Here is a 12,482-nt window from a genome sequence, read left to right on the forward strand (position 1 = left end):
GCCAAAAAAAAAAAAAGTTTCCTTATATCCTTTGTTGGGGTGTGTGTTGTCTGTAAGACAACACAAGATGACAATAAATAAGGAATTGTAAGAAATTATATTGCTGTAGTATAGAAAAAATGTTGGGAGACAACACGGGTCACTTGTGCACCTATTTTGAGGTTTTCACAGTTCTGCTTAGACTTGGAACAATAGTTTTCTTTGATTGGGAGGGTGGAATGGAAAACAAAGGATGGAGAGCAGGAGCCTAGAGATACATGACATATATCCACAATGTAAAGAGACAATTTAAACCTATATAAATATAGGTCTCCATTAATTTGCAAGAATCCAACACCGTATTCATGAAAGCTATCATAAACTAATGCTTCCGACATCCTATTCACACAGCGATGCTTTTGATTCACTTTTGCGAGCTGTGCAGAATCACCTAACAAAAGAATCAAGCATACAAGGAGTTACCCGCAACCCTTAAGCCCGTTACTGAAGACAGTGATTCAGGTTTGGAAGACTTAAGCACACCACGCAACACCGTTCAGCTCCACGTGTACAAGACAGAACGCTGAGCCGCATCCCTCGTTCCAGCCCCACAAGTACTTTGTGTTTCTGCGCAAGACCAACTCCCAAAGCCTGCCTAGCCCCAACTCACCATTTCCAAAAGGCACCTTGTACCAAGTAGCTCCTAAGCAAGTGACCTTGATAATCAAAGTCGCCCAAAGCCCTCTTCCAGAAGCATTAAAAAGCTTGGCTTAGCTCCAGGGGATGGGGGCAGGGGGGGCAATTAATATGAGCTTTAAGTGCTGAACAATAAAACCAGATACATTTCATGTGTGGTCCAAAAGGAACCTTGAGCTCTATCACGATGACAAAGCTAGAGGCACGTGTTTGGAGTATTTGACCTGAACAAAACAACTTGGGGTCAAGAGGAAGGACAGGGGAATTAAAAAAGAAAAAAAAAAAAAAAAAAGAAAAAAGAGGTAGTTGCATACACATTTTCCAGAAAATCTGAGATCGAATAAAGGAAGATTTAAGCCCAATGAGGATGCTATTAGGTTTCTTTCACCACCTAGGTCTATATTTCTTTCTTATATTGTAATCCAACAGTCAGACTCTCTGCAGTTATACTGCTAAGATGAAAAACCTTAGCCTGGATTAATTTAAAGAAACAAATAACAGTTTTGATCTCATTCCTTCCAAGTTCCTAGTCAAAAATGTCTTTAGTCAAAGAAAATGGGTAAGACCCCACATGTGCAAGTGCCTTCAAACACCCAACACTACAGGCTTAGATTGCTGTACACCATCCTCTTGTACTTTCCCTTCTCCTTAGAGGTTAAGCGTATGGTGTGGGGAAAACTATGCTAAAATAAGGTGTTTCCATTGATAAAACTGCATTTCTGAAGAACTGCATGCACATGGGAAAAAGATACTTTGATGACACTTGGTAGTCTTGAGCACTACAGTGAGAGTGACATTTCAGTGCTGTGCCCAGGAAGAAAACTACTGCATGTGAAGGATTCTGCACGTGGTTTGACCTACACCAGTTTATTTGTAAACATTTGTTACATGTGCCAATAATTTAATTGAACACAGACTTTGTACAATTCAATGTATAATATTAACAATGTCACACTAGAAGAGCGCAACTGTATTCAGTTACAGCCCTACTTTAAAATCTTCAAAATACAAACCATTTGGAACACTGAACAAGAAAATAAAGGAAAAACTGAGAACAAGGGAAAAGAAAAAAAAGAACTGTGAAATAATAAGTCATATCAAAAAACCTGAACACAACACAACATGCTTTCTAGTGGCTCCTGAACATCTTCAGGTACATCCATCTAGACTGAGTATTACTAGGGTTGTGCCAGAGCACAAAGCCAACAGCTCTTCCACAACTTAAAAAACATCTTGCTGAAGACAAAAACTTAGAACAGCTTTACAGTGTGTAACGCATATGATTTTCCCCACTGTCAATAAAACTACCTGAAGAAAAGAAATTTATTTAATTTGTCTTTATTTGCAATACAATATAAAATAGATTCTTTTGGTATGAAGATCTTTGAGATCTTTTTACACCACATTTAAAACAAAAGTCCCATACTTTGAATAAAGCCTCTGGACCATCCCAAGCACTGGATCTGTAGTCGAGTTTCAGGTATTTTATGGACTTCTTTGGTTGCAATCTATTCAGTAAACTCGGGTATGCTGACCTGAACATTTAAGCCCCTAAACTAGTGTTGAAGCACCTAAATTAGAGTAGCTTGAGTTTGAAAAAACCGCAACATATCTGGAATTCTCACTCTTCATTGTAAGATTCATGGGTATTAAACAACTCTGAGGAGCAGGCTACTTTTATTTAGAAACTACTTTAGACAACCTAATAACAAAGGGTATCCTTCACTTAGTAACACCGAAGAATATGCAGTGAGAACAAGAAATTTTCATCCAATTTCAAACTTCCACACAACGCACTATCATCACTTAACATACCAGTATAGATAGTGCATGGCAAAATTCAATACAACACAGCAAACTAGCTCATCTACTACAGCTCACTGTAGCACTTAAAGTAACATCTACAGTACTGAAAGTGTAAGCCATCACCTACTGCTTAGCTCATCTAGAGTGCTAGATATTGACTTAATCTCCACACAACAATTCTCACAGTAGATGTTTCCTCTGCCATTTCTAGCAGATTGACATTCAGTTCCTCTTTAATTTCTTTTGAAGGAAATAAGGCAACTTAAAACACGCTACGGAGAGTATGCACGTCCAGTACAAAAGTCACTGTAGTGTTAAGTGATTAACCTTATATAGAGAATCTAACCCTGTAACATATGCAGAATAGCAAGTTCAGCTGCTGTTGGTAAAATACAAAACCAAAACAGACGTAGGAAAGCAGCACTGAACAAACTGAAGTACTACAGACTCTGTTTCTTAAGAGTGCAAGTCCTACACTTACACTTTAGGAATGTATATAAAGCAAAGGGAAAAAGAATGGAATTTTCACAGTTGTAACTGAAGCCACTGCATTATCTTATCGTGGTACATTTGTCCTTTTCAAAGTTCTGTCCTGTTTTTTCTTAGTCGTACAGAACAGGATACAAACCCAAATGGTGCCATTTTTCTCCTTGCTGTTTTCCAGCATCATCTGTGCCACAGATTCTTGGTCCGTTACGTATTGTAGGCTAGCAAGGACAGGATGGTTAAGTCTCATTTTTAATTATGACTTTTTAAAACAAGGCAGTTCCAGTAAAGAGAGCTGGCAGAGTACTTTAGACAGTTGGGTTAAAAGTCTTAACATTCTACATCTCTTGTTCTCCTTGTGTGCTAAACAGGACAGACTTTTTTTTAAGCTGGCAAGAAGTTGTTAATGCCTAATATAAACAAAGTGAAATCATGCTACATAAAAATCATCCCCTATAAATACAGCCAGAACATGGTTTTAGATGCAACAGCTCACTGTTAATATTTGTTATAACCAGCAGCTAATGGCTCAAGGAAAACAGATTCCGAGAAGTCTCTGCCTATACATACCCTGCTGTTGTCTTCCTTTGCTAGTGACTGAAAAAATCAAGAGCCCTCTTCTTTCAAACATTAACCAACAGGACAGGTCTAGTTGTCTACTTTAAACTCAACTTACGACATAAGGAGTTTTCCCACAACAATCATCACCAGCTTCAAATAACAATGAGGTACTAACTCAGTGTGATCAAGTCTCAGACACTCCTGGTTTCACACAAAGAGCAAGACGAACCCGTTATCATGAAGAAGCACACAAACAGAGCTGACCACTCCAGCCCTTCCGTAATTCTGCACCTCATCAAATTCTGTCAGAGATGAAAGTGCACCACACATCTTCAAAGTGGCCTTAAACCATCAGCAGGCCTTCGAGCCTGCACTAACTCAGCCTCCTGTGAGCATCAAATCTCTTCCCATCATACTGATTTGTCAAGGCCCCAGTGTTAAGCTGAACTACAGAATTCAACAATTCTTAATGCCCCATATCACCATGATACTTTTTTTTTTAAACAGATAGTATCACTGAGCTTTCAGAGGAAGAGCCAAATCTCTCTCCTTATACAGAAAGACTTTCAGTAATACAGTACAAAACTAAACAGAATTTATGTCTGAGTAACGAACATAGAAAACTACTATTGCAATTTTGTGGTGACAGCATAGAAATTTAACAATCATCAGAAAGCCTAGAAAGGGCGTGTTTAGTTACAAAAGAAAGATTGTCTCAAGATAAAAATAGTGCTGACAGCTAAAAAGCTCTCTGTTGCAGCAAGATATGCAGTAATGAGTAACAAGTTCTAGACTGTTTAAGCACTTCCCCAATACTGCAACACGACACATTTTTATAACACTACTTTTACATGGGTTATGCTGCAGCAGCAGTACACTTCTTAGTGGTTGGCACTAGGAATTAACCATAATAGAAGAAAGGCATTTAGTGATCAATGCATGAGAATCCCTATTTGGCCTGTTCCTTAGGTGTGGCTGAAAAAAACTGAGGAAGGGGCCCATCCGTTCCATTCAGATAATACACCTTCTTTGAACATGAGATTCTTGGCAGGAAGTGGAACACCCATATCTGCAGAAATAGGCTGCAAAAGTGAACTGGAAGAACCAGCATCATGGAGCTGATCCAGTGTTGAAATACCTTCCTGAAAGCAAAAGGAAGAAATAGTGTCTTAAAAACAAGACAAACAATGAAGGATTTAACAGCTAAATTTGACAGGCTAATCTAAATTGCAAATACACTTAGTGTTTCTGAAGTGTGTTACTTTAACCCAATAAATACCAAATGGTTATGGAAGTAAAAACGGAATAAACAAAAGGGAAGCATGAAATAAGCGTACAGCTGCCTCAGCTGCATCTGTGCATGCATTACTTGGCTTCAAAGAAAACTTCAGGGAAGCCTAAGGCTTAAAATTGAAGGAAAGGCCTAGCAAAATGAATGTAAAGCTATAAAGTCTTCAGGACAGCTACCATACTGCTATTTATCCCATAATGTGCTAAGAGGTATACATATTTGAAGGCACGGACTTGATTGTATTTTGAGTAGTTTTATTTCCCAGAAGTTTGGTTTCCTCAGCTTAAGAATCACTTCAGCACCTTCTTTTTTCCCCCGTCTCTATGATCATCATCAAGGAGAGTGTATCTCAGAGAGATCATCTAAGAGATTAGGACAGGAGTCACTTGAGACTGACAGATGGTTTTGAGGCTTCAGACCTACTGGGAATCTCCACCATTCTCATAAGGAGGCAATTCCAGGATCACACCACCCATAATGCTACCTGGTTAAGTAACCTACAAGTTCCTTACCTTACTGAAAAGATAAGGGTTTTAGAGAAAAGTATCACAAGTCATACACAGCTAAGAAGATTCCATGTTAAATGTGGACATGCCTTGCTAACATACGCTTCCGTGCAGAATTATACAAGGCTACAGACCTGGCACTGCTCCTTGCTTGATACACGAGACCCCTATTCTATTCTCTCTCCATGCTCTTAAAAAAATCCTCCCAGAGTATGCAGTTTTACATATCTATACTCATTCAACACCAAGTTCTGGAGGATCTTTGGACAAATACAAAAAGTAACTGGTATGAAACACATGTTCATGTATTTTATTTTTTCCTAAGGGAACACAGTGGACTTCAGATGCAGATAATCTCAAAAGATTAGCACATCCATGGTTTGGAGTATTATCTCCCTAACATATCTAAGAATCAATCAAGTAACTAGTAGAGTAGGCTGCATTACAACTGGAGGAGCAAAGAACAATTCTGCTGTACTGTGCAAGCCCCATAAAAAAAACAATGAAACTAATTACACAATGCAACCACGGAAGTCGAGAGAAGTATCAAATAATATTAGAAAAGGGATAGGGAAGTACTCACTTTTTGCTACCAGCAGCATTTGAGGTTGATAGTGCTTTTAATACAGTTACCATTCAAAGAAAAAGCAAATAAAACAAACCACGTATATTTCCATACACCCAAGAATGGCAAGTAGAAAGGCAAAGAGGGATGACAGACCAATCAGAATGATTTACATTTGGGTTACTGCTCCTTACCTGAAATGAATGAACAAAATTAAGGACCTGAAGAGACAGCTTTCTACTGGAATGTAAGAGTTTTTGAAGGCTGCCAAAAACAAAAGAGAAGAAGCTTTGTCCAGGATGCAAAAATTTTTACGAGTAAAGTACCACCATAGTAACTTGCTCACAAGTAAATCTAGTAGTACCTAACATCATGTGACAAAGTTAAAAGGTTTCACACAGAAAGCCTGATAGTCATCACTGAAGAGGTGCTCCACTCATCTGCTCTTGAGTCTAGGTAGGGAAAATAGCATTTAGCTGACATTTACACTAACTAAAGTGAAATTACTGCAATTGAAAAATGCTATTTTACATAAGAAATTAATATATTAGACTTTATTATGTCTCATACTTATGCAGCACAGTCTGGTAACATGACTTAAGCAGATTAGCGACACACTGTTAAAAAACAGGTCAACTACTGTAATAAAATCCTTAAGCCATGTTTCCAGGCAGCCTTACTTTTGGTCTCCAGAACCATGCCCCAGGAAAAAAACAAAACAAAAACAAACCACACACACACAAAAAAAAAAAAAACCCACAAAAGAAACAAACCCAAAAATCCCATTGTTGAAAGAGTAATCTTTCATAATGAAAAACAAAAAGCAGAAGACACCTTGATCGGAAGCCATGACTAACTCAGCAAATAAAATACCAATAGCAAAGAAAATTTCCACAAGAGCTAAACACATTTTACATCAAACCATTGCCAGTAAGCCCTGCCCCAAACAGTCAGGCGGAAGAAAGAAAAAGCCTGTGCTAGGCTAAAAAGGGGAAATGAGTAGGAAGGCACCCAAATGTACTTTTTTCCTGATCTGTTCATAAACAGTTTACTACAAAGAATTAACTTTTTCTCCGCAGAAGCTACAAAACCAGCCTAATCTTAAATTTACCACAGCTAAAGTCTACTACATTGCACATTATAGCTGGTAGCCAAAAAGCAACCACCTTACATGCTAGAATTAAGCACTCCATGAAACTGAGCCCAGTTCTGCTTTAGTAGGCATTGAGTTGTAGGTGGGTTTTTTTGCAGAAGCTCTGGACATAACACATACAAACTGTTAAGCCTGTAGCTGACAGATGACAGCTCACCTTTCTTTTCTACATAATCCATGAGTGGCAATTTTTCTGCAGACCTTCTGATTCAACTCGGAGCTGAAGAGAGGAATGCCAAAGCATAATTCCAGGGGAACCCATTCCAGTTCTGTTGTGGGTACTACAGAAAGAAAACCAAAGGACAGCCAAATTTTAATAAGAGACAAAGCAAAAATATTGACCCCAGAAATCAGTTAGCTCTGAGCAGGATCCACTGGACAGTTCATACTTTTTAAGACAGTTCATTTACTGAACTGCTCAAAGATTTAAGGGATTCCAGATTTTAAAGAGGAAGAACAGTTGGTGTTGCACTTGTCCCAGACAACCAAACAACGTGTTAAGATCCTTAAAAACAAGGTATCCCAGTGGACTGAAAATGTTCAGTACAAGCCATTTGCCATGTTTTTACCTTCAAGGCTTTGCTTGACTGCAGAATCCGTTGGGGCTTCTTCTATTACCATCTCAAATGATTCTGTGCTCCCATTTACATCAGAACCTGATGCTAGTTCAGCCTCTCCTAAAGGTAAAGTAATTTTTACATAAACATGTAGGTGAATATAAGTTTAGTTACCACCTGATGTAAGGAACATGACACAAGCTTTGCCCAAAGACCTTACAGCTAGAAAACTGGAGGAAGGGATATGGAGAAACATAGGGTCCAATTCATTTTAGAATTGGAGTAACTTCAGGATCTTCAGCACACTTACAGAAGATTCAGTTCTGGCATATAAAAATGACATAATTTACTTTTAATATTTTGAAATTTTGGTTTTCTTCTGTTGACTGTTAGTCCAGTGATTTTTCAGTCTGTATTTGCTATTTCTGATCTAGTCACAAAGAAGAATTAGGAAGTAAGCCTACTGCCAATAGATTTACACTCAAAATAGGTTCCTATCTGTGTTGGATTATAATTTTTAGAGTTTCAAACCAAAGAATTTAATCCTTTGCTCACCTCTGCTAAAATGACTGTATTTGAAATTAAGGGAACATAGCCAAAAAAGACAATTATTGGTAACCAACCTCTCCCATCGGAAGCATCACTCAGCTTTCTGTTAGCGTGCCGACTTGAAGGATTCAACATAGTGACATAGCCACAAAAATGCTGCAAGTCTACTTTGCTTCTCAGTATTTTTAAAGCCGCATGAATGCCCATGTTCACACGAGAGAAGTCTAGTAGAAAAACAACACATACTCAACATTATTTTACAAGAAGCCTCCTCCATAACCATGTAAGTTCATCTCTAGGCCAGGCTAAGTTTTTTTTATCTGGATTTTTCTCTCTGGTTATGCTCCATGTTAGTGATCACATTGGTAGATCTAGGGTAACACCTAAGTGATCACAGTCTTCCCACACCAAGCACTAATTGGAATTTTATAGTACAGTAAAAAAGCCAAGGAAAAAGAAAAATACAAACAGAAGATGATCTCTCTCACACACACAGACACATATAGACAGCAGAGATGGAAAGGTTCAGCTAGGAATCAGATGTCCAGCTCTTTCAGTGCCAGTGTCTTTTATGGCAAATTCAATACAAGATACATGTTCCACATATCTGAAATTCTGAAGAATTAGAATAGAATATTAGAGATTAACAATGAGTTTCAACACTGAGTTGCTCATGCTAGAACTTAGAGATTCTGCCTTCAAGATTTTTCACCTAGCATCAAGTTGGAAGAAAACAGACATCTCAGAGTGTGAACAAACGTAACTCATTTTGTTGAAAATAACTCATTTTGAACCTAGTGAAAATTAAATTAGAAAGTTTAGCTTTGCTTTTAGTTGGCCCCGATTTTTCTAAGTGGTAGCTTAAATAATTTTAGATTTCATATCTGGAAATTCATACTTTAATGGCAGCTCTCAGGTGGGAAGGTTATGGTCTCAATTATGCAAAGCTTGTGCCCTAACTCATCAAGGCGTATTTCAGAACATGTTAATTCCTGCCTTTCAAAATCAGTTGAGCTAGGCAGACTTTGAAGGAATAGGAGATTTTGCTAGCAAAGCTCTTCCTGGGGGAAAAAGCCTCCGTAATAGTTCCTAGTGCTACTAATCAAGATAAGTTTGTTCAGTTTTCATCTCACCTGTCTTACAGTTAAGAGATGCTGAATAGAACATACAGAAGATTTATTTATGCTGTTAAATATATTAAATATTTGCTAGTTAATAAGCAAGTACACACAAAGAAAGATCCAGATGTGTTTGTGGAAGTTACTACTTTACACCTGTGCTAGGAAAGAAGAGGCCAGAAAACACATTCCAGTTAGGAGAGAGAAGATAGAAAGCAGAAGACTTTATCTCTAAGCTCAGAACAGACCTGTCAACCCTTTAAGTATTCTTTAAATCTTCTCATCTAACTTGACTTGTAAGTCCAAGAAAATTTGTATCAAAAGGTTTATTGCAACCTTACTGCACAAGGTAACGTGCAAGAGAGTTAAAAATGGTGGTATAAAGATTATGTTAAAGACAATCAGTTACCTCCCTGCTGCTCAGCTTCATCAAATGGGAAAGGTATGTGCATTGTTTCTCCCATTCCATGCATGCCATGCCCCTGAACATCAAGTAATTAAATTAGGAACAAAAAAAAAAAAATATATACTCATCAGCTTAGCTTAGTCCTACTTGTGCTTCCTTTTAAGGAGTACCAGTCAAGGTGATGAAACAAATAAGATCAAGATATTTATACATTAAAGTTCCTACTAAGCTGAAATAAGTAATTTAATAAAATACCCCACCCTTCCCCCTAAATGTATGTGAGTGAACGCAAAAAAGTTCAGCTTCAGTGAAGAGGAGCGATTTTTTCTCCAATTATTGGTTATAAACTGATTTTCTATTCACTGAGCGCTCCTGAAGCAAAACAGAGCTTCCACCCTTAAGTACAGAACATTTTTGAGCAGTCAAGGCTGTCACAAGTGGTCCTTTGAGAATGTGTAACTATGTTTGTTACAATACTAAATATCTATTTATTTGAACAACTCATTCTGAGAGTTCAGCTGAACAGAAGAAACAGAAGAAGCTATTTTACTTCTCTCAAATAGAAAAACCCACTCTGTTTCTGCTGTTTGTGATAAAAAACATGTTTTGCTCATACTTTACTGTAAGAGCTAAATACCAAGCACCCCAAAAAAAGGCCATTTCTTGAATACAGTTTCTACTCCCTGTTGCTTTACACTACCGCTGTCTAAAAAGCTTGTGGGCTTTTCACTTTCATTCCAGTTTCCTATATCCCTACTCTCATAAATCCACACCTCATTTTTAGCTAGCAAAACTCTATTACATCTGCCTGTAATACAATAATGCATACGTAATAGGCATTCAGTTCAAAACCCATGCCTTAACCACGGCTGAATCATAGCAGCATTGGCTAGGGAAGTTAAACATTTTTCAGCTCTTGGCAAAAGTGTAGCTCTCCTACATTGTTAGTGTTCTCTACCATGTAGCAGCTTAACTCAAAAAAATTCTGTGTTTTCATTATTTATACAGAGCACACTGTACCTGGATTAGAACAGCAGAATGCGTTAAAGCATCATTCAACATTGTGAGCACATTTGAAGTAGGAACTACTCCTGGGTCGTGACCCCAAGACGTTATTAGTAAGCGATCATAACCCTAGAAGAGAGAAATTAAGAATATTTACAGTAGTAATGGACCATCCAAGCACATAAAGTGAAATACTAGAGTTAGGCATGAGCATATTGTTACAATCACGAAGTCACAACAGCTAACTACAACTCTACAGTGTTATTCTCTGTACCAAGGATACTCATGTTCTCATCTCTCTCAAACTCATGTTCATATTCCTGGTAAAGACAGAAGTTTGCCAATCTCAAAGGTAAGATGCTATTTTGAACAGGAGGTATCTGTCATCGATTCCTGTAGAGCTATCTACCTCCCAGCAAGTAGGAGATGAAAATAAACCTGCATAAAATTGAAAGCAAAATATAAACTGGATAAAATAAAACCACCAGAGAAACAAAGGTATATCAGTCCCCAAAATACCTATCCAAGGGGGAGAAACAGGAAAACAAGAACACTGACTAGGAAATAATTTCCTAGTTTCTCAGTTTTCAAGACTGAATTCCCCTGAACCTTCATAAGATTTCTAGAAATATCTTGACAGTTCCTAAGGAAGAAGCTGCAAAACAGTAGCAGGAGAGAAACATTCACATATACATGCAGAGGAAAAAAGCTCCAGCAAGTTTGTGACACTGCAGAACGTGAGATCATTTAGTACAAGACAGCCTAACCTATCAGCACACTGAGATTCAATCCGTATTGAACTTTTCCAAGGCTACAGACTCAATGCCTTTTACTAGTAAAAGTGCACAATCCATACATTTACTGGTAGTTTAGGCTAATGACAGACTAAGGTTTGAATCAAGCTCATCACCCACAGCCTTACAAAACGCCTTCTGCTCTAGAAGCCTTGATTCACTTAATCCTATGTTGTCTTAAAGTAAGTCTTAGAAATCGAAATCTACCAAATTTTTGAAATTGGAAAGGGAAGGGGCACATGAAAGAGGTTTGAGGAATGGAAAATACATCTACAAATCCTAGAGCCAGAGACGACTGCTGATGTAGGTACCCCAAAGAATGCACATCTCTCTCTGAAGGTCTCCTTACTGTTCTAATATATTTAGCTCCTCAAGCATCTACTCAAGAGCGATGAGATGCAAACTGTAGAGGCCTCTCTACAATTATGAATTTGAACAATATTATTTTATTAATTCCGCTGTGAGCAGCAAGACCTAAACACTACTAAGCATCTGCAGTATTTCAAATCAAAGTCAATAGGTACAATGATTTTTGGTTCAGGCAAGTTTAGAAGTTGCCATGGCCACTTCTACCTAGGGTTGCCTAGCATACACACACCTAACAGTACTCCTTTGCGGCACATCTGTCCTTATTAGCATCTCAAGTGGCAGAATGGGAGAAGGCAGCATCTGAAGTCTTTCAGGCATGCTTTTATCACCTGCACTGTTTTGCAGGACTCCTTGCCAAAGCACTGTATGGATGTTAAGAAGTTAGGTGGATTCAAGGCTAGAAGGAATTCAGGAGAGCAACAGATCACTGCAGAGACAAGAATTCCAGTCACAATGTCTATATACGCAATATCACATACAGCAATATCAGGAAGTTCCAGACCAGAACATTGCCGAGGGCTGGAAAGGTCTTAAGAAGTATTGCATGCTGAGTTTGTTCCTCCTACTTCCAGCCACTGCTAGATACAGGCTACTGGGCTAGGAAGGCCTTTTGTCTAACCTAGTGCAATCTTTATTATTCC

The 12,482-nt window shown here is 38.2% G+C and overlaps 1 protein-coding gene across 1 annotated transcript in view; it reads right to left on the reverse strand.

The window, feature by feature from the left end:
- Positions 1 to 1,523: 1,523 nt before the first annotated feature.
- The window catches only part of FAM91A1 (family with sequence similarity 91 member A1), a 28,953-nt gene continuing 17,994 nt past the window's right edge, over positions 1,524 to 12,482 (reverse strand). The window contains exons 18-24 of the mRNA XM_037379936.1: positions 10,694 to 10,807; positions 9,677 to 9,749; positions 8,224 to 8,373; positions 7,613 to 7,720; positions 7,201 to 7,324; positions 6,085 to 6,154; positions 1,524 to 4,670 (exon numbers count right to left, since the gene is read on the reverse strand). Of these exons, the coding sequence (XP_037235833.1) occupies positions 4,494 to 4,670; positions 6,085 to 6,154; positions 7,201 to 7,324; positions 7,613 to 7,720; positions 8,224 to 8,373; positions 9,677 to 9,749; positions 10,694 to 10,807 (816 nt within the window). The 3' untranslated portion in view covers positions 1,524 to 4,493. The remainder of the gene's footprint in view (positions 4,671 to 6,084; positions 6,155 to 7,200; positions 7,325 to 7,612; positions 7,721 to 8,223; positions 8,374 to 9,676; positions 9,750 to 10,693; positions 10,808 to 12,482) is intronic.

Source organism: Falco rusticolus, chromosome 3, assembly GCF_015220075.1.
Source record: "Falco rusticolus isolate bFalRus1 chromosome 3, bFalRus1.pri, whole genome shotgun sequence".
Lineage (NCBI taxonomy): Eukaryota > Metazoa > Chordata > Aves > Falconiformes > Falconidae > Falco > Falco rusticolus.